The following is a 21,111-nucleotide window of genomic DNA, read 5'->3' on the forward strand; positions in this document are numbered from 1 at the left end:
AGTGAATTAAATTTCAAAGGAAAATAGTTATATTGGTACACAGTTATCAAAATATTTTAAAATAAGTTCACAGACCACAGCATAGACAGTTGGAGGGTTGGCACAGCCCAGTATGGGCTCTGGAGTCAGATGATCTTGGTTCAGAGTCAACCTCTGACACTACCCTTGTGACCTTGAACAAGACTTTACTCTCCTTAGGCCCCTCATAAAATGGGGGGGGTCAGACCACATGACCTTACATTCTTTGTAATTCCTCTCTCAGCCTCAGTTTCTTCATCTGAAAAAAAAAGGTGGACTTGATGGGTTATAAAGTTATTTCTCTGGAAGTATGAACTTTTGAAACCTGAAGAGAAGGGATTCTGTACTTTAAAAAAAAGTTGAGTCCCCAAATGACATTTCTTAAATGACCATTTGAGAATATGTAGCAACTAGGAATTTTTGTTGGGAAGTGGAGAAGGAATGGTTTGGACCTTCAGATTTCATCTATGTAGGGAACTAAAGGGTGGATGCTTCTTGAACTGATGAAGATCAGTACATAAGGGTCTCAGAGGTTTGCCTGAGACCCTCTCTCTTCTATCTGCCATATTGTGCTGCCTCTCATAGTTGAGTACAGCTGGAATAATCAAAGAGAGATGATAATTAAAAAACTAAAATTCTCTTTTAGAAAGCTTTCTTTGTAAACAATGCCAAGAGCACCACCCTGTGGTCAAAGAGTTAAAATAACAATTATTTGTACTATGTACACAATTACTAGGAAATTTTACATAAACTATACTTTGTACACAATGATTGTACAGTGTGTATTTTGATCAGCACATCAAATTGTTGCACACGCGCGCGCACACACACACACACAGACATGCGTGCTCCAATATCAGTGGTACATACCTAGAAATGTCCATGTGCTCATCAATGTGAATTTTTTCCACACTGTGCTATACATCAGATCTTATTCACCTTACAACCACCCTGTGTACTGGTCACTTCCTTCAGCTCTTGTGACATTTCATTCATTCCAGTGAAGCAATTGAACTGTATATTATCTCTTCCTCCCTCTCCCCTAAATCGGTATCATTCTTTAAGGTTTGCCAAGTGCTTTACAAATATTACATGATTTTATCCTTATAGCAACCATAAGGGGTAGGTGCCATTATTATTCCTATTTTACAGATGAGGACACTGAGACAGACAGGGGGTTGAGCCATTTGCCCAAAGTCCCACAACTAGTAAGTGTATGAGGGTCTATTTGAACTTGGGTCTTCTTGACTCCTAGTCCATTGCTCTATCCACTATACCACCTACTTTAGTATTCAGTACTTCAAAAACGGTGATAAAAACTGCCTTCGCTCATTGCCATTTTAAAATATTACTTTGTTTAAATTAAGAAAAAATATTGTGTCACATTGTTAATTTCAAGGAAAAAGCTAAAACTCACCATTGGAATAGGTCAAAACAATTCTGGTTTATTTCCCTTCCACCTAGATATGGCTACCATTAGACACAAATTTATGTGTGTGCAAAAAATCATTCTAAACATACTTCTATTTATTATTTCTTTCTCTGGATGCAGATAGTGTTTTCCTTCATAAGTCCTTTATAGTTAATTTGGGTATTTATAATAGTCAAAATAACTTAGTCACTTACAGTTGTACTTAAAACAATATTGCTGTTACTCTGTATAAAACATTCTCTTGGTTCTGCTTACTTTGCTCTTCATTAGTTTATGCACGTCTATCATATAAATTGTTGTTAGGGTTTAGCTAATATATGAAGTCCTCCTTTAGTATATTTATTAATATTGCATCAAATTATAAGTTTATTTATTATTGGCCTTTTACTATAGTGTCTTGATTGTCTAATTATTTAATTCATTATTTCTGTTAATATTGTTTTTATAGTGATCTTCCTACAGTTCTTGGGCATGCCTTGATATGCTTAAGTACTCTATATTTAATTAGTAATTATAAATTGTATTTATCTTTCTTTTAATCTCCCCTGGTTTCTTTTGGTGATGCATAGTATGGTGGTGATTGGGGGAGGCATTATATTTTACATTCTGATATCTTCCAAGAGCCTTCATTAACTTTCTTGTTGGATCTCTTGAGATTTTCTAATTATACCCTTCTTTAATAATGCTTCTTCCTTTCATTTCTTTTTTTCTTGCCTTATAGCTATAGCTAACATTCTTTTTTTTTCAATCTTAATATTATTTTATTTTTTTCCAGGTTACTTTTTTTTTTTTTTTAGTGAGGCAATTGGGGTTAAGTGGCTTGCCCAGGGTCACACAGCTAGTAAGTGTTAAGTGTCTGAGGCTGGATTTGAATTCAGGTACTCCTGACTCCAGGGTTGGTGCTCAATTCACTGCGCCGCCTAGCTACCCCTCAGGTTACTTTTAAAGAGAGTTTTCAACATTAATTTTTTGTTTTGTTTTGTTTTTGGCAGGGCAGTGAGGGTTAAGTGACTTGCCCAGGGTAACACAGCTAGTGTCAAGTATCTAAGGCTGGATTTGAACACAGGTCCTCCTGAATTCAGGGCTAGTGTTTTATCTACTTCACCACCTAGCTGCCCCCAACATTCATTTTTATAAGATTTTGAGTTCCAAATTTTCCTCCCTTCCTTTGTTCCCTCCCCACCCTCCTTCACAAGCTGGCAACCAATCTAGTATAGGTTATATAAGTATAATCATATTAAACACTTTCACATTAGACATGTAGTGAAAGAAGAAGCAGAACAAAAGGGAAAAACCTCAAGAAAAAAAAAGAAAAATGGTATGGTTCAATTTGCATTTGGAATCCACAGTTCTTTTTCTGGATGTGGAGAGCATTTTCCATCGTGAGGCCTTTGGAATTGTCTTGGATCATTGTATTGCATAGCTAACATTCTTTTTTTATTTTTTTTTATTTTAATTTTTTTTATTTTTAGTGAGGCAATTGGGGTTAAGTGACTTGCCCAGGGTCACACAGCTAGTAAGTGTTAAGTGTCTGAGGCCGGAGTTGAACTCAGATACTCCTGAATCCAGGGCCAGTGCTCTATCCACTGCGCCATCTAGCTGCCCCTCGTATAGCTAACATTCTTAAAACTATGGGATAATAATGGTGTCAGTGAACAGCTTTACTCATCTTTTTGGTGAGAATGCCTTTAATTTTCCATTGCATTTGATGCTAGGTAGGGCTTTATTTTGGATAGAGAGAGAATATTCATTATCTTAGTTCTTTTAGGTGCAGGTTTCCTTTTGTTTTAGACATCTATGATTTTGTTTGGTGCCTGGTACAGAAGAGCTGCTTAATAAGTATTTATTTATTGACTGACTGACCAGTTATAGGGAACTCCTAATGGGGAAATTCCCTCTTTTCATGTCTATAAACAGCTCTCCCACAATTCAGTCTTAAAGCATTGTCTCTAAGACACTGGGAAGGTCAGTTGCCTACAAGAATCACATAATCCAGTGTTTGAGGCAGTTCTTGAACCCAGATCTTTCAAAATCTGAGACAAGCTTTCCATCAGTGGATTTCATCACACCATTTCCCTAGAAAGTGGCAAAGACAGATAAGCAAACATCATTATAACACAAAAAATAATCCTAATAAAGTTATCACTTAAAAATGAGTCCCATTTCAACATCCGTCCCTAATTAATAACATGATCCATTCTGCCATTGTTTTTGGTTGTTTCTTGCTGGTTGTTAGTCTGGGGGGAATGATGAAACCCGAAACTGTTTTTTGTCCCTATGATCCTCTCAGTCATTTTTTTCACTTGTGTATAACTTTTCGTAACCCCTTTACTGGTTTTCTTGGCAGAGATACTGGAGTGATTTGCCATTTCCTTCTCCAGCTCATTTTACAGCTGAGGAAACTGAGGCAAACAAGGTTAAGTGACTTACCCAGGGTCACACAGCTAGTAGGTGTCTGAGGACAGATTTGATCTCAGAAAGATAATTCTTCCTGACTTCAAGCCCAGCACGCTATCCACTGTGCCACCTAGCCGCCCAATCCTCTCTATAATTGTACTTTTAAGGTGTAACCTGAAGTGAAGAATATCTGTTCATACATGTTTTGCTCATTGTAAGAATATAAACTTGCAACTTTAAAGCATTTTATTAAGATGAAATAAAGTTTCCTAAGTTTTAGTTTTTCATGATTTAGTCTCAATAAAAACCCTTTGGTTACTATTTTAAAATGTTGGTTTTGCTTTTAAATAGATTCACTTTAAATGGCTTTTTTCTGGCTAGTTTCCTGTATATACCGTAGATATTTTTAACTACATTTAAAAAATCAGTCTATTCCTATAAACACTGTTTCCAACAAAAATGTATGTTTGTATTCTTATTAAAGTATATTAAAGGATACAATCATATAACAGTTTTTCTTGTTGATAAGATTAATACTAGGAGAACGGTACAAAAAATCCTTGAATTCATAGTAAAAATGAATGAATTGATCATTGATTACAATGAATACATTTTAAAGTCACTTAAGCTCCTTTTAGACCAGAAACAATATTACCACCTAACAGCACTGGTGTGAGGATCCAAGAAATTGTATACAAAGCATTCTATAAATTTTAAAGCCCTATATTAACTTGAGCTATTGTCGAAATTTTCAGTTTTGTTGTCATATACCTGTGTGCCTTAATCTCTGATGGTTTTCTTGATTCATTATGATCAGTTCCTTTCTCAGTTTTGATTTTGGTAATTTGATTTTTTTTTCTCCATTTTTCTGGTTAAATTTGTGAATCACCCATTTCATTGATGCTTTCAAAAACCTCTTTGGGGGCTGCTAGGTGGCGCAGTGGATAGAGCACCGGCCCTGGATTCAAGAGGACCTAAGTTCAAATCTGGCCTCAGACACTTAACAATTTTTAGCTGTGTGAGCCTAGGCAAGTCACTTAACCCCAATTGCCTCACCAAAAAAAACCCAAACAAAACAAAACAAAACAAAACAAAAAAACCTCTTTGTATATCAGTCAGTTGTACTTTTGTTCCATCTTGTTGATTTTTATTATTTTATTTTAAGTTTCCTTCTTACTTGCTTTTGTCATCATAATTTTTTCATTTTAATTTACCTTCAAGAAGCAAAGTGTCTTTTACTGCAAACTCATTGTCAACATAATAACTTTCATTTTTACCAGCATCTCCATTTTTCACATTAACCAAATTCATCTTTAAACAGAAATATGAAACCAGAGTGGGAGACAAAGGGACTCAGCTCTCAGGGGGTCAGAAACAGCGTATTGCCATTGCTCGAGCCCTCATAAGAAACCCTCAGATCCTGTTGTTGGATGAAGCCACTTCAGCCCTGGATACAGAAAGTGAAAAGGTTTGGGCTTATTGTATTCAGAAAAAAACAAAAAAACTTACTTTCTTTTACTATGAATACTTAGTATAGCCAGAGTCATAGAGTTGAAATGGTAGCATAAAGGAAATAGAAGGGAACATGCATTTATTAAGCACCTACTCAATGCCAGGAATTATACTAGGCTCATTTCATGCTAACAATAGTGCTGCGAGTTAGGTACTGTTCTTAACCCCATTTTACAGTTGAAGAAACTAAGGTAGACAAGAGGCTAAGTGATCACCCAGTAAATGTCTGCATTTGGACTCAGGTTTTCCTGACTCCAGGCCCACTGCACCACTTAATTTGGTCTTAGAATCAGAAAGACTTCTGTGACATACTGTAGCTACACTAACCTTAGGCCAGTTACATTAGGAGTCAATGCCCCACCATACAGCTGGGTCCCCATTAATGGAAATTATTAATCTCTTTGAAGTGGTCACATTATTCAAATTTGAGTGGCATATTTCCATTGGGCTAGAACCTGTCACCCTATTATATAATTACAACTTTGAAGAGTGTGAATTTGAATACATCTGACCACTTCCAGGAGATTATCCCAATTAGTGGGTACCTAGGTATAAGTACAGATGTGTTGCTGTTCTGCATCAATGAAGAAGTTGTTTACTCTGGTACCTGGAGTTCCCTCCACTGACGGTATCAAAGGAATCTACTTACTACTTAAAATGATCAGTCAGTGCAACTAGGAAAATTAGAGGCTGAGAAAGCAACGTCATTGCTTTAAGGATTGTACAAATTCTTCATTTCCTGTTCCCAGTTGCCAAGGTCAACATAGGACCAAAAACTGAATACAGAGAGGATGAGGCAGTCACAAAACCTGAGGACTGTCTATTTAGGACTTAAGATAGAGCAAACACCGTTGTTGTTGTTGTTGTTGTTTTGTTTTGTTTTGTTATTGTTTTGTGGAGGAGGGAAACCAAGTACACACAATCTCTTGAGCTGTGTCCATAACCTGGAAATAGCAAAGGATTATTCCAATGTTTCAGAGATGACTCTTTGCCTCAAAAATCACCTTGTGGAAATGAAGCATCCAAACTTTCCTACCCACTTTGGTGCAAAAGGTTTCCAAGAGCCTTGGTTTGTACATATGCAAACACAACATGGTAGCATGTGCAGAAAACAGATATTCTAATAAATGTTTTTAATGGTGGAATGAGCTCAATAAGACTAAGAAGCAAATCTTATTTATGGTTAATATATTAATATTAGAAAATACTAATATATATGCTATGATTGCATACCTAAATCAAATTGCTTATACATCTATATAAATTGCTTATCATCTCAGAGGAGAAGGGAATGGAGGGAGGGAGGGAATTTAGAACTCAAAATTTTTTTAAAAAAATGAATGTTTAAAATTGTTTTTACATGTAATTGGGAAAAAATTAAATATTATCAAAAAACAAACAAATTATATATATATGATAGTTGTAAAATGTTCTATTTACCTACCCAGTTCTTAGCTTTGCACAACCTGCCTTCTATCTTATTGACACAAAACTGCAAGCAAAACACCTTTTGTTAGGGAAGTGAAGTGGGAAGAATATTGAGGAAAAGGAATTAAAAAGTTAGAATTGACTTTTCTCTTACAAATAACCATGTATGTAATTACTGAATAGGTTGTCCAAGAAGCCCTGGACAAGGCCAGAGAAGGTCGTACCTGTATTGTGATCGCTCACCGCCTCTCCACCATCCAGAATGCCGACCTTATTGTAGTATTCCAGAATGGCAAGGTCAAAGAACAAGGCACACACCAACAGCTGCTGGCTCAGAAAGGCATCTATTTTTCACTGGTCAACGTTCAGACTGGGGCAAAGCGCATTTGAACTCCTTTTCACTCTCTGCATTTCATAAGTGACATATTTCTTGTATTTGTGTTTAAAAATGGAATCGTAGTCATAAACTTCTGCCTTAAGTGCCGGAAAGCAAGTCCTATAGGTTGTCTCTTCTCTGTTTTTAAAAAATCAACTGCTGCGGGGCAGCTAGGTGGCGCAGTGGATAAGGCACCGGCCCTGGATTCAGGAGGACCTGCCTGAGTTCAAATCTGGCCTCAGACCCTTGACACTTACAGCTGTGTGACCCTGGGCAAGTCACTTAACCCCAATTGCCTCACCCAAAAAAAAAAAAAAATCAACTGCTGCAACTGGATCTCTGCCTGTAGAATTCAGTGTCTTCAGAAGAGAAGGAACAACACTTAAGGAAGATATACCAATGTCCCATGCATTATGAAACTTATGGGAGTATTGAGGTTAGCTAGTTTGTTTTTGTTGTTGTGGTTTTTAACAAATGTTTAAGCGATTTTATTTTTTATTTCTAGTCTCCTTCAGAAAGTAGCTGACTTTCCTTGCTTAAAAAAAATAAAGATGCTCTGACCAAAGAGGAGGTGGGTGGGAATTCCTGAAATAACTGTTTTGTAAAATGCAAATGCCTATAATAAAAACTGAACGTTTCTTGGACTGGTATAATATTGTTTAAATCTACACTGAGTATGCCACTTCCCTATCAAAATATTATAGATTTCTATTGTGAGGTAGTTGGTTCAAAATAAGAGAACCCTACTCTGCTGTTTTCTCATACTGGGTCCTACAGAGGTGTGCAATGTTGTTCACCCTTATGCTTAACCCTCTTTGTTACCTTTCAACTTGAATTATTATGACCAAAAAATGACAATAGAAAATCAAAGCAAGATTCATTCATTTGTTTGGGGCCAGAACAGAAATGTTGAATCATGAGATTGAATCTTCCTTTGGTGTATTGTTAATATTTTGCACTGCTGCTGCAAAGTGTTGTTAAGGAATTCTATTATTTTTACACTTTGAAAAATATAAAACTGTATTACTGTTTTCCTTTCAAAACTGACTTACCTTCCATAGAATTAATTTCCTACAAGAATGGCAACCCAAAACACAATGGAGGAGAGTTCAGGTTCTGTGAGTTCAGATGTATTAGATTACAAGATCCCCCTCTCAAATTATAGTATGGTTAACCAGAAATCACAGGGCAACAGTATGGAAAAAAATTGTCTAGGACCCTTTCTTAAATATGTTCCCTCAAGCATAATATGATTCCCAGATTGCATTGAGAACAACCCTGACCCAAATAAAAACTCCTTTTCTGTGATGCTGGCAAGTCTCAAGATGATTAATTATGTTATCCACCAGGGAGTGCTAGTAATATTTTAAAATGTGACCTATTAATGGCTAAGGACTTCTTGATATAAGAATGATTTTAAGGGGGGAAATACAGTATTAAGATAATGGTCTTCTGAAATTCTTTCACACACACCTGGGACCCGGGTGAAATATTTTAAAGGATGTTGATAGATCATCATGGGTCTTTTCTGTGCCATTACTACTGCACGTCAACCATTCCAGCAATAGTGACATGGATCAGTGGCAAAGCACCATGCTTTCCTCACATCCTGGCCCTCCCCCTCTTGGGTGAGCTCACAAGGTTGGAGGAGATGGTCTCTCTTGTTTTGCTACATAAAAAGGTTGATGCCCCAAAGGTCAGGGAGAGAAAGACTGGGATATCTATTTTTACCATCTATATCTCCTGGGCAATCCTCTTAAATGAGTCATCAGCACTCTCTCAATCGACCAGTCCCCAAAATCACTTGACTACTTAGTCTATCTAGTATATATTGAGTACCTACTATGTTTATAACTAGCTTTCAAAGATTGTGTGAGGCTCTGTGGTAGATACAAAGGAATTATGAGAGCTGGTCCTTGCCCAAGACGCAACGTGGTTGGAGAGGCAATCAATAGGCATGAAACAGCCTCGAACATAGAAGAAAAATTCTTAGACACTGATATTAAATCCTAGATGGTGGAGCATGTAAGGTATTGTAGGAAAAGCACTTGATTTGCAGTCTGAAGACCTGAGTTCAAATCACAGTTCGTGCCATTTACTATGTGACCTCTGGGTCTCAGGTTTCTCATTGTTTGGGGGAAAATATTCTCTAAGATTACTTGCAGCTCTGTATGTAAATATAAATATTTACAATAAAAATAATTTCTATCAATGTTCAAAGGAACTATAGAGGAAGGGACCAATATAAAAAGGTGACAGGACTGGGTGACTAGATATGAATGAAAAAAGAAGAGAATAAATCAAACATGATTTTAAAGTTTTGAGACTGATGTGTCTTTGACAGACAGTGAAGCTGGGAAGGAAGCTGGCTTTAGAAGAATGATAAGCATAGTTTAATATGGCCAACGAGATAGGCAAGTGGAAACTGAATTGGACATTTGCACATCACAGACTGGAGTTCTAGGTAACCATTAGGTAAGGAAATCATTGCTACCAAGTATAATTGTAAAGTCCATTTATTTTTCATGCTAGGTCTTCTCTTGCCTACTCCTTGCAAAGTCAAAATTTCCTATTTTCTTTTTTTTTTTTTTGTGAGGCAATTGGGGTTAAGTGACTTTCCCAGGGTCACACAGAAAATTTCTTATTTCTGCCCAGCTTCCAATCCAAGTCTACCTTCCTTCCTTTCTAAATAATCTCAGACCTTAAAGAAAATAGGTTCCTTGGGGGGGGTTTCTGGGCATCACACCGATTCATTAAAAATGTGTCTTACCCATTTATGCCAACCAGTCTAAAGAGGTTTCTCAGATTCCTACTCAAGAAGTCCCATAGTTTTACGTGGATTCCTTGACATATCCTTTCATCCTCTCTTACTGCTAACATTGCCCCTTCCCCAGATGCCAAGATGCCAAGCTTGGACTCCATTTTTATCGTTCAGGAAATCTGAGACAAATTAATACTTATAAAACCTTTTCATTTATATAGGATCTATATAAAATGGCTTATTTTCAGTTTACATATATTTGGGCAGCAGAAGTGCACTCATAATCTAAATTAACTAGTCTTCCCTTGGTAACTAGGCATGGATCACTGTTTAAAACACCACAGAAAACATAAGGGGAAGGAGGTGGGTGGAGGGAAGGAGGAGAAATCTACTAGTAGCTTTTCTTTTACATTATAAATTGTATACAGCCTTTTAAAGGAAATCTAGGTAGAATATCATTTAATTTTACCTAAAAGAAATGCTTTCCTTTAACAATTACAATCAGATGTCCAAGTTTATTTGGAGATAGAAAAGACCTTTTCTTCCAATTATAGCCCTTTGCCCCAATTTTTATGCCAAGTATTTCAAGTCCAGGTATCCCCTTTGAACCTATAACACTGCGGTGAACAAACTCTGCCCTTTGAGCATGGAAACATCAGCATTGCAGAGAAAGGAAATTCAAGCAGATGAGTTTTACTTTTCATTTTCTGCTGATATAGAAGACTCTTTTATCCTAAGGCATATTTGCAGAGATACCACTGGACACAGAACAAAGTATGTTTGTAATCTGATTAAAAAAAGAATGGCATGCAAATATTGGGAGAATGTCATGTCCAAAAGAAACATTAATTATATTTTCTATGACACATTTCACTTTCAAAGTTTATTATTCTAACAGTGAAAATGCCTTTCTATATAATGTGTCATTCAATTTAGCAAACAATTAAGTACCTTCTGTTTGCTTTGTTTTATTTTTTGCAGGGCTATTAGGATTAAGTGACTTGCCCAGGGTCACATTACTGGTAAATGTCAAGTGTCTGAGGCCAGATTTAAACTCAAGTCCTGAATCCATGGCTGGTGCTTTATCCACTGTGCCACCTAGCTTCCCCCTTGCACCTTCTGCTTGCAAGGTAAGGTGCCTAGAGAGACAAAAATCAGGAAGCCTTGGATTCAAATCCTGCCTCTGACACCGATAACTGTAACCCAAGGCAAGGCTCTTAATCCCATAGTACACCAGGCCATTCCCTAAAACTATAAATTGTGGAATTGTTGTAACTCTTTATTGGTAGATTCCTTATACCAATGAAAACACAAACAACAGAGGGGGAAAAGGTTTGGTGGAATTGGGCAATATACTATGCTAGGGGCTTCAAAAGCAAAAACAGATAGAAAATGTGGCAGCGTGGGAAAAGGGTTGATCTGAAGTCCATCTAACTCTGAATCCGGGCCCTGCCACTGTGTGACCTTGGGCAAATGACTTGCTCTCTCTGAATGTCAATTTCCTCATCTGCAAAGGGATGATCTCTGAGGTTCCTTCCAGTTCTAAATCTATGATCTCAAATCCTGAAACTTACATTCTTCTTGGAGATACAACCTGTAAAACAGGTAAGCTTTGTTTGCCGAATGACCGAGTCTTCCTTGATTCCCTAAGAATGCCAGAAGAGATTTAGAAGAGATCTTGCTTTGAAAAAGTTCATCTGTTATGGAAATGCTCATTTGGTTTGATGTTTGTTAACTTCAGAATCTAAATGTAATTAAATTTTTTAAAAATAGAGTTTGACATCATCCCTTGAAGTCACAGAAAATTTCACAGGACCAATCAATCGATCAACTAGCATTAATTAAGGTCTTAAAATTAAGACTGGGAATCACTGGCTGAGATCATTGATGTGGAATTGCAAATTTGAGCCTTATGAGAAAAAGTCCATTCCCTCCACGAAGTTGTTTTGAGACATGTTTAGATGGTATTTATAAATACTTGCATGTGTGACTAAATGAAGAGTAGCAATTTGCAAAGTTATAGTTTTATGATAACCTCAAGTCTATGTCGACATAAATAACCTTCAACATTTGATGAGTGTCTGTCTATTTTGTTCCTCTCCATTTCATACCTATCCAACCTAAGAGTTCCATGAGGCAATTTGACCTTGGACCTCCCAAGGCTTGTGTGTCATTTCTCCATGCTGGAATAAACAATATTATCTGTGTTTACTAGCAATGTCTCTACTGAATGTTTCTAAAAGTAAAATGCAGAGCTGCCTACAAGTCCACTGTGGCTTAGAAAGGTCTCAAAATCAGAACACAAGGGACAAAATCATTATCACCACCATCACTGACCATATCAAGTGATTAGGGATGTGCTGGGCACTATGTACTTCAAAGAATCCCTTTTATCTTGTGCTTTTTATAAGGGGAAAACAATAGGAATACAAGAAATAATCTGTAAAAAGGAAAGTTACCAAGGACTGGTGGTTATTTTGGAGATGTGGTAGTGAGAAAAAAACTCAAGGAGGAAAATGCAAGGTTGGGATGGCATATCTAATGGAGAGATAATTGTATCTGGAATTAAAGTACCTGTGTATGAATCCTGAATCGAATCCATATTATTATCTCTGTGACCCTGGGCAAGTTATTAAATCTCTCTGGGCCTCAGTTTCCTCATATAGAAAGTATTAGATGACCTCAGTCAGAAGTCTTCACCTGCATTGGAGTTTGTGAATCTAGGAGAAATTAAGCTATATAAACCTAAGCTATATTTCCCTAGTTTGTAATCGGTTCCCAACCGAACTGCCCTGAGTTGTCACTCTCATATATGCATGTCTGTTGAACGAGATCCAGGTTGTTTTCAAACTTTCTACTGCCTAATCCTCTTGACATCTCTCTAAATTCCATGCATATAGTGCTATAATTATAACTGTGATTGTTATTATTATAGTTTAAATCCTAATTTATATAAAATAAAATTCCTAAATCCTAATATATTCATATATAAAAGGCAATTATTTTTCCTATCTATGTAATAATTTATGGGAAATTATCTATTTTATTTGAATATTTTATATATTTCTATTTCTAAATATATCTGATCATTAGAGAAATAAAAACTAAAGTAATTATGAAGTTCCATCTCACACCCATCAGATCAATAAAGATTATTACAAAAGAAAATGACAGATGTTGGAGGATCTGTAGGAAAATAGGTGAATGGATGGTGCAGCTGTGAAAGGTTCCAATCAGTCTGGAAAACAACTTGGAATGATACACAGAATGTTTTACCCCTATTCAGCCTATCCCCAAAGAGATTAAAGAAAGAAGAAAAGGTCCTATGTGTATAAAATTGCTTATGGTTGCTCTTTTTTAAAAAAGAGGGGATGCCCATCAGTTAAGGAAATAACAAATTGGTATATAAATGGAATTGAATATTATCACACTTTAAGATATAATTGATAAATTGTCAAAGGATATAAAAATTTTTCCAATGAAGAAGTCAAAACAATTTAAATGCTTAAAATTATTATTGATTAGAGAAAAACTTATTAAAACAACTTTGAGGTATCATTTTACACCTACCAGATTGGTTAAAATGATAGAAGGGGAAAGTGACAAATGTTAGAGAGGATATAGAAAAATTGGAACACAAATTCATTGTTGGTGGAATTGTGAAATGATCTAAACATTCTAGAGAGCAATCTTGAATTATGCCCAAAGAGTTATTACTTAAACCCTCTGACCCAACAACATCACTACTTGGGTTATTTCCAAAGATGATTAGGGAAAAAGGAAAAGAACATAAATGTTCTAGAATGTTTATAACAGCTCTCTTTGTAGTGGCAAAGACAGGGATGCCTGTCAATTGGGAAATGGCTGAACAAGTTGTGATGTATGATTATGATGGAATAGTAGGCCTCCACCAGTTGAGGATGACCATGGATCAGTGCCTTGAAGAACCATAGGCCACAGTGTGGCTGTGCAGTCCGATACAGGAGCCACAGCTCCTGAGTGACTTATAACCAACCCGTAACTGCTGCATCTCATGTTGTATCTACCCCATGAGGAGTAGCTGGAGTGTCCTCTCCAGGGCTCTGGTCTGGGTGGATCAATATGGAAAACAAGCTGTTGCCCTTGCAGCAGGTTTTCCCTCTCCGCCACATTGGTGGATCCAAAGGAGAGGCAGAGCCACCAGTGCCACCGCAGAAGTTGCCAGAGGGATGTGATGTCCAACATCCAACTGCCTAAGGGACTCAGACTCCTGATTTTTCCTCAGGGTTAACTCCCGAAGCCTTTCCAATATATGGGTATAGCTGCAAGGCAGAGGAGGTTTAAAATCAGGGTTTCCTTCCCCTAGGTGGGTTGCCTACCAAGGCTAACGAGCCCCACTGTCCTATAAGAAATAATGAGCTTAACAATTTTAGAAAAACATGGAAAGACTTTCACAAATGAAGAGTGAAATGAACAGAACCAAAAGAATTTTATATACAGTAACAGCAATATTGTTTTAAGAATGACTTTGAGCAAGTAAGTTATTTTGTCTATTACAAGTACCCAAATTAACTATTAAGGACACATGTATAAAGCTGCTCTCTGCATCCGGAGAAAAAAAACCTGATAAATAGAAGTATGTATAATATAATTTTACATATATATGTATATATGTGTATATATACCTATTTGTGTCTAATGATAGCCATCTCTAGGATGGTGAGGGTGATAGGGAAAAATAAATAGGTAATTTGTTTGGTTTTTATCTTTTCCAATTTAAGTTCATGGACTTTATGAAATCTATCCATGGACCCCAGGATAAGCTTTTCTTTGGCTAGTTCATCACTGGATGATCAGCCGATGGATGCTCAGTCTCTAGATATTTAGCTAGATTGATTCTCAGAAAGCAGAGACTTTTTCTAGGACTGTATCCAAAGCCTTTCCATCATGCTGGAACCTGCCAGACCTTAGAAGACACTGGCATGGCATTCAAAAAGTCAAGATCACTCCTATGCCACAGTGAGGAATTAGAGTAGGCCAAATTAACAGCAGCAGCAGAAACAACAACAACAACAGCTAACATTTATATAGTGCTTTAAGAACTACAAAATGCTTTACAGATATTTGTTCTGAGCCTGGAGTCAGGAACATCTGAGTTCTGAAATTCTGAAAAAGTGCCCACTGGTTTCACTAGACAGCAAAAGGCACCATAACACAAATAAGCTCAAGATCCTCTGTCATAGAAAAAAAAAGTTTGCTCATTCTTTCAAAAACATTAACTGCCTACTATGTTCATGGTGCTCTGGGCAATTAAAAAATTAATTGCATCACTAAAAAAAATTAAAAAAAGAAAAGTTGCTGGGGCAGCTAGGTGGCGCAGTGGATAGAGCACCAACCCTGGAGTCAGGAGTACCTGAGTTCAAATCCAGCCTCAGACACTTAACACTTACTAGCTGTGTGATCCTGGGCAAGTCACTTAACCCCAATTGCCTCACTAAAAAAATTTTTTTTAAAAAGTTGCCTAGAACAGCGCTTCTTAAAAATTAATTGGAAGTAGTCCCTGATCTTAGGTGTCTTATAGTTTGGCAGATGAATTGCTAATCTATTATATCAGGTAGTTAGTGTGGTGATGTTTTCATAGAAACATAAATAGAGCTCTCGAAATTGGGTGGGATCCAATTAGATACACAAATACACAGATGTTCAAAGGGCTTTTCTCAGCAGTTAAAGATACATGTTCTGCTAGGGTCCCAAAGGCAAACTCCCTGTGTTACCTCAGACTTTCTCTGTCTCTCTGTCTCTCTCTGGTGCTGTCTGTCTGTCTGTCTGTCTGTCTCTCTCTCACACACACACACACACACACACACACACACACACACACACTTCTTAATATTACTGGGTAATTTTCCCACCTCCATCCCTCAGGTTCCCACCTTTCTCCCTCTATTTTCTTTCTAGATATGAAGAAGACTTTATTAAGTTACCTGTCAGCCATCTCTCCTTCAGACTCCACAATTCAACTTATTTGCACATCACTCTGTATTCAGGAGATTTCTAATTGATGCAGAGAAATGACAACATGCCTTGGGAGGGACTTGGAATAGTGACCTCCCCCCCAAATCCCAAACCACATCAGGATGCTGCATTGGTCTAATTATAGTAGATTGGAACAAGAGCAGAGTATTTTGAATAGAGAATAGAAAAGGCCTTAACTAAAGAAATATTCTTTTTTCTTCCACTTTTTCATATAGGAGGAAAAATCTCAACTAAGTCCCTAGTGAAGCCAAAACTAATTCTTTCAAGATGGGTTCTACCAAGGATGCTGACAATATACCACGCAGAATGGTGACTGTTAACTGCTAGGTGTCCTGAGGGGCTAGAATGTGGTTGTTCCTATTTTAGTCTTTCCATACAGGCCTTCTTCAACTTTTAAGTTATTTTAATCACCTCCATAAAGTCCTATGTGGGTGCCTCATTGTGGCATGAAAGTGACCCTGAGTTCCTGAAGATAGGTCCAGCATATCACAAATTCTGGGAGATTTTACCATGCTGGAAAGGGTTCAAGTATGCTCTCAGTATTAGACTATGCTTGCTTCCTGAAGGCCAATCGGAGTATGGAGAGGCTCATCACTAGTAGTAGGCTAGCCACTCAGTGACAGATTCTTTGGACACGGCAGTCCACAAAACAAAGAAAAATAGAATATGAACTTCAGTCTTGTGTTGCCGAGAGGCAGAAATGGTAGAAGATAATGGTCTCCATTTTAGATCATATGTACACATTAACCTAGCTATTGGCCATCTGGACATGGGATCTTATGTAGTGCACAATAAAGAAACATAATACTCCAGAACCAAATTCTACCAATCTCGATATTCTTATTATAAATGAAACTAGAAGATAGAAAAGGAGTTTTCATCTAGATAGATGACTGGTTCACAGGTTCTCCTTAAGGAGAACATATGAAGTTGACAGAGTTGGTTTTATCAAGAATCCAAAGGCAACAACAAGAAAAATCATCTTGTGAGGCATTTGGTCATCTCACTTAAAGGGTTTATAAGCATTTGCAAAGACTGCCATGAAAATAGTCGCAGCTTACTGCCAACATCTGTTGCAAGGAATGAGGAGATAGAGAAATTCTGTGAGGGACATAAGGCCCACCAAATTAAATCAACATTTATTTTAATACTTGGTGGTTTTGATGCCAAGGTGGTCATAGACAGGAATAGTGGAAAATATGTTGGAAAAAAGAATAGCTAACTTGTAGTGTGCTTCAAGGCTTGCAAACTACTTTATATATTTTTTTTATAATTTTTTTTTTTTGCAGGGCAATGGGGGTTAAGTGACTTGCCCAGGGTCACACAGCTAGTAAGTGTCAAGTGTCTGAGGCCGGATTTGAACTCAGGTACTCCTGAATCCAGGGCCGGTGCTTAACCACTGCGCCATCTAGCTGCCCCCATACTTTATATATTTTTTAATTTTTGTGGGGCAATGAGGGTTAAGTGACTTGCCCAGGGCCACACAGCTAGTAAGTGTCAAGTGTCTGAGGCTGGATTTGAACTCAGGTCCTCCTGAATCCAAGGCCAGTGCTTTATCCACTGAGCCACGTAGCTGCCCCTTGCAAACTACTTTATATGTGTTGTCTCATATCATCCTCATGACATCCCTATTAGATAAGTAAGGTATTATTATCCTCATTTTTTGTTGTTGCTGTTTGTTTCAGTAATGTCTGACTCTTCCTGACCCAAGATGATGTATTCTTGGCAAAGATACTTGGAGTGGTTTGCCATTTCCTTCTCCAGCTCATTTTACATCTGAAGTATCTGAGACAAACAGGGTTAAGTGGCTTTTGTAGGGTCACATAGGTAGTGTCTGAGGCCAGATTTGAACTCAGGAACATAAGTCTTCCTGACTCCTTTGCCTCCTAGCTGCTCTCATTTTACATATAAGTAAACTGAGACACAGATGGGTTAAGATTAAAGTTAAGAAGTGTCTGAGGCTGTATTTGAACTCAGGTCTTCCTGATTCTAAGTGTAGCACTCTTCTCTATCCACTGTAGTGCCTACTAGTAACTTTCTGATACAGAGATTTGACACCCTAGTTTGAGAAAGAGGGACCCAGCAGAGCAGAAGTCAGAAACACAGAACAGCAATTGCTGGAGCTCTCATTCAGAATCCCGAGATCCTTCAGCTTGATGAGACCACCCCAGCCTTAGACACTTGAAATTGAAGCCAAGATACAAGTGGCCATGGATGAGGTCAGTAGAGAATGTCAAACTACAGTGTTTGGATGTGAGGGAATACTGCTGAGCTTTGAGCAGATTGAAAAAAAAAAAGAATGAGAATTCAGGAAAATGTGGGAAGATAATGAAAATGAGAACAATATTGGTCAATATTCCTGTGGAATTTTAAGGTTTGCAAAGTGTTTTATCTCATTTTTCCCCCACAGCAACCTTGTAAGGTGGATGCTATTATTACCCCTTTTTTTACAGATGAGGAAACTGAGACCCAAAGAAGTTAAATGACTTGACCCTAATCTCATAGCTACTCGAGCGTCTGAGACAGGATTCCAATTCAAGTCTTCCTGACTCCTCCTCCAGCATGCAACTTGGTCCACCATCTAGAATGAAGAGATGCAGAGGGAGGTAAGGAGAAGCAAGGGTACATGAGTGTCTATAGGGAAATGACTAGTGTAAAAATAAAAGGCATTAAAACTTTTTTCAAAGGGAAATCTTGGATAAGATGATTTCAAGCATCCTTTCTAGCTCTAAAACTGGAGGAAAGAAGCAAAAATTTTTTTGGCAAGTGAAAGGCTAAACATTCGGAAAACCCTTTGGATTTTGAAGATTCATGATTTGCATAGATTGCCCTGTTGGTTCTTCATCTCTGCAGTTCTAAGAGGATAAACAGCCACTTGACAGGAGTCACTTCAGTGTAAAGGAACCTTGAGGAGGGGTATAGTAAAGTGGGCGATGAGAGCAGTTATAGTGGTCTCCACTGCATTCTTTTCCACCCTGTGATCTGGGGTTGGCAGCCAGAGAAAATGGCCCATATGCGCATAAAAGAGAAAGAAACAGTGTGTGCCCTTGCGTGTGTGCGTGTGTGCGTGTGTGTGCAAATCTTACAATTGATAGAGTAAACTGCCGGGTGTTTAGAGTGTCTCAGAAAGCCTAGAATCGCCAGGGGAAACATCCCAGCTCCTGGGCTTGGCAGGGCTTGGCTCGGGTATCACCACCGCAGCATCCGCGGCTGCCCCCGCCCCATCAGGAGTTGGCCGGGCCGGGCCGGGCCGGGCCGCGGGAAGGAGGCGACAACCACTCATCACGGCACCGGAGGCCCCGAGTGGGGGTGGGGGTCTCTGGGAGCCGCCTGGGGGCGGCTGGCTGAGGGCGCCCCTCACCCCAGCAGCTCCGCGCTCGGAGCTTGTCCGTCCTCCTCCTGCGGGCCCCGGCAGCCCCCCAGCCCCGGCCGGCCCCGGGGAGGCGTTGACCTGCAGCGCCCCGAGAGGTCAGGCTGCGTGGGGCTGGGAGGAGGAGGCGGCGAGGCCGCGGCGAACAAAGTCCATTGGCCTGGGCCGCGGCCGTGTCCGAGGGAGCTGTGTGTTCTCAGAGCGGGACGGAGAACTTGGAGGTGAGCTGGGGGCCCAGGCGCACGCGGGCGGCCCCGGCCCCCGCGGGGATCCCGGGGATCCCGGGCCTCCGGACTCTGCCTGGGCACTAACAGGCATCGCAGGGAGGGCGAGTGCAAACGACCTGCCCGGGGGTCACTGCCCCAGCATCTGGGGACCCTTTCACCCGATGTACCCCCATGCCATCCCGGGAGGTGAGGGAGGAGGATCGGCCGGGGAGAGGATGATGGGCGTGGGGGATGGGGAGGACACACGTCCTGTGGGGAAGGAGACAAGTGCATGTGCTCTTCAGTCCCGTGCTTTTCTTCCCCAGGCAGGCTGAGATGGACGGTGAGGAGGGAAGGAACGGGACCGCCGGCAGCTCCTCGGGAACCGAGGGTGACTTTGAACTAGCCACCACAAGGTCCGTACACCCGTCTTTGTATTTAGTTACCCTTGCATAGTGTCTAACTTGGCCCAGGGGAAAAACAAGCAGAAGAATCTCTTGCTGCCCTTCTTTCATTCGGAATCTCTAAAATAAAGTGTCCCCCAACCCCAACCCCCCTTTAGAGCCTTTGGGGAGGCTTGTCTGGAGATTTTGACCTTGGAGCCAAAGTTTTTTGTTGTTCTTGTTTGGTTTTGTTTGAGAAGCTCCCAGCATCCAAGCAGCAGCATCTGCCAGTCTCCTTCCGGAGGATTGAAGAAGAAAAAGCTGCCCTTCTTGTCTCTATTCCTGTCAGGAAAGGCTCAGACAAATATTTGTGCATAGATTACATTCAGAAAGTAGAAAGATATAGAATAATATGTATGCAACTTCAAACTAAGTATTGTGGGTCTTTTTTTTCCCCCGTGGTTTGGGATGGGTTTTTTTTGGGGGGGGGGTTGTTTGTTTGTTTTGTTTTGTTGTTTATTTGTCTTTTTGTCTTTTGGGGTTTTGGGGGTTGTTTTGTTTTGTTTTTTTAAGAAAGAAAAGGAAAGAAGGTCAGTCCTGCAAATGGACTTATTCCCTCCCCCATCGTCCTTTTCCCCTTTGGAAAGGGGCCTTTCGGCAGCAGTCTTTCTCCCTGAGTAGCTACTGTTTGGTTCCAATTCAGTCGTGCTTGAAGTGAGAGGGTGAAAAACCCTGAGGTCTGTTTGGCTAGTACATGGGGCACCATGGACTTAAGCTTTGGGAAAAGTATCATTTTGGTCTTTGATGAGAGCAAGTATCTTTGGTGCTCTGGGGATGGTTTGTAAGTAAAGCTCATAGGCCTTGTGAGATGTCTCACGTGACTACATTGCCTCTTTCTTAGCAGGTAGAACGAATTCGCTTTTCACTTAGACCCAGGTAGTGGATGAAACTGGTGCTTATGGTGTCTGAGTTCATGCCAGGCCACCCAGAAATAATTGAACTGCTTTGCCAAATGATCAAATGAAGACATCAGTTTCAGTGGTTATTCCTTCAAGCTGTGTAGGACTGATTAGGTAACTGAAAAATGTGCCCCTCTGGTGTGAATAATGCCTGATAATTTTACTATCATCTTTTATGGTCATGGGATTTTAGAGCCAGAAGAGACCTTAGAGATGACCTAATCTAACCCTCCCTAATTACATAGGAAGAAACT

At 39.2% G+C, this 21,111-nt stretch overlaps 2 protein-coding genes across 18 annotated transcripts in view; both read left to right on the top strand.

Annotated features, from left to right (window-relative positions):
- The window catches only part of ABCB1 (ATP binding cassette subfamily B member 1), a 210,255-nt gene extending 202,442 nt beyond the window's left edge, over positions 1-7,813 (top strand). For 5 of the 6 annotated variants that reach the window (XM_043965961.1, XM_043965963.1, XM_043965962.1 and 2 more), the window contains 2 exons: positions 5,169-5,315; positions 6,971-7,813. In XM_043965961.1, the coding sequence (XP_043821896.1) occupies positions 5,169-5,315; positions 6,971-7,177 (354 nt within the window). In that variant the 3' untranslated portion in view covers positions 7,178-7,813. Of the gene's footprint in view, positions 1-5,168; positions 5,316-6,970 lie in introns of those variants that run through there. The other variant, XM_043965966.1, reaches the window with a different exon arrangement.
- An 11,261-nt stretch (positions 7,814-19,074) lies between these two features.
- LOC122727963 (phosphatidylcholine translocator ABCB4) overlaps positions 19,075-21,111 on the top strand; it is a 114,609-nt gene continuing 112,572 nt past the window's right edge. For 5 of the 12 annotated variants that reach the window (XR_006353220.1, XR_006353221.1, XM_043965916.1 and 2 more), the window contains exons 1-2: positions 19,539-19,722; positions 19,846-19,931. Coding sequence is in view for 10 of the 12 variants with exons in the window: in XM_043965916.1 (XP_043821851.1) it covers positions 19,708-19,722; positions 19,846-19,931 (101 nt within the window). In the remaining 2 variants the exon portion in view is untranslated. The other 7 variants (XM_043965907.1, XM_043965911.1, XM_043965914.1 and 4 more) reach the window with 4 other exon arrangements.

The sequence above is a fragment of the Dromiciops gliroides genome, chromosome 5, assembly GCF_019393635.1.
Source record: "Dromiciops gliroides isolate mDroGli1 chromosome 5, mDroGli1.pri, whole genome shotgun sequence".
Classification (NCBI taxonomy): Eukaryota; Metazoa; Chordata; class Mammalia; order Microbiotheria; family Microbiotheriidae; genus Dromiciops; species Dromiciops gliroides.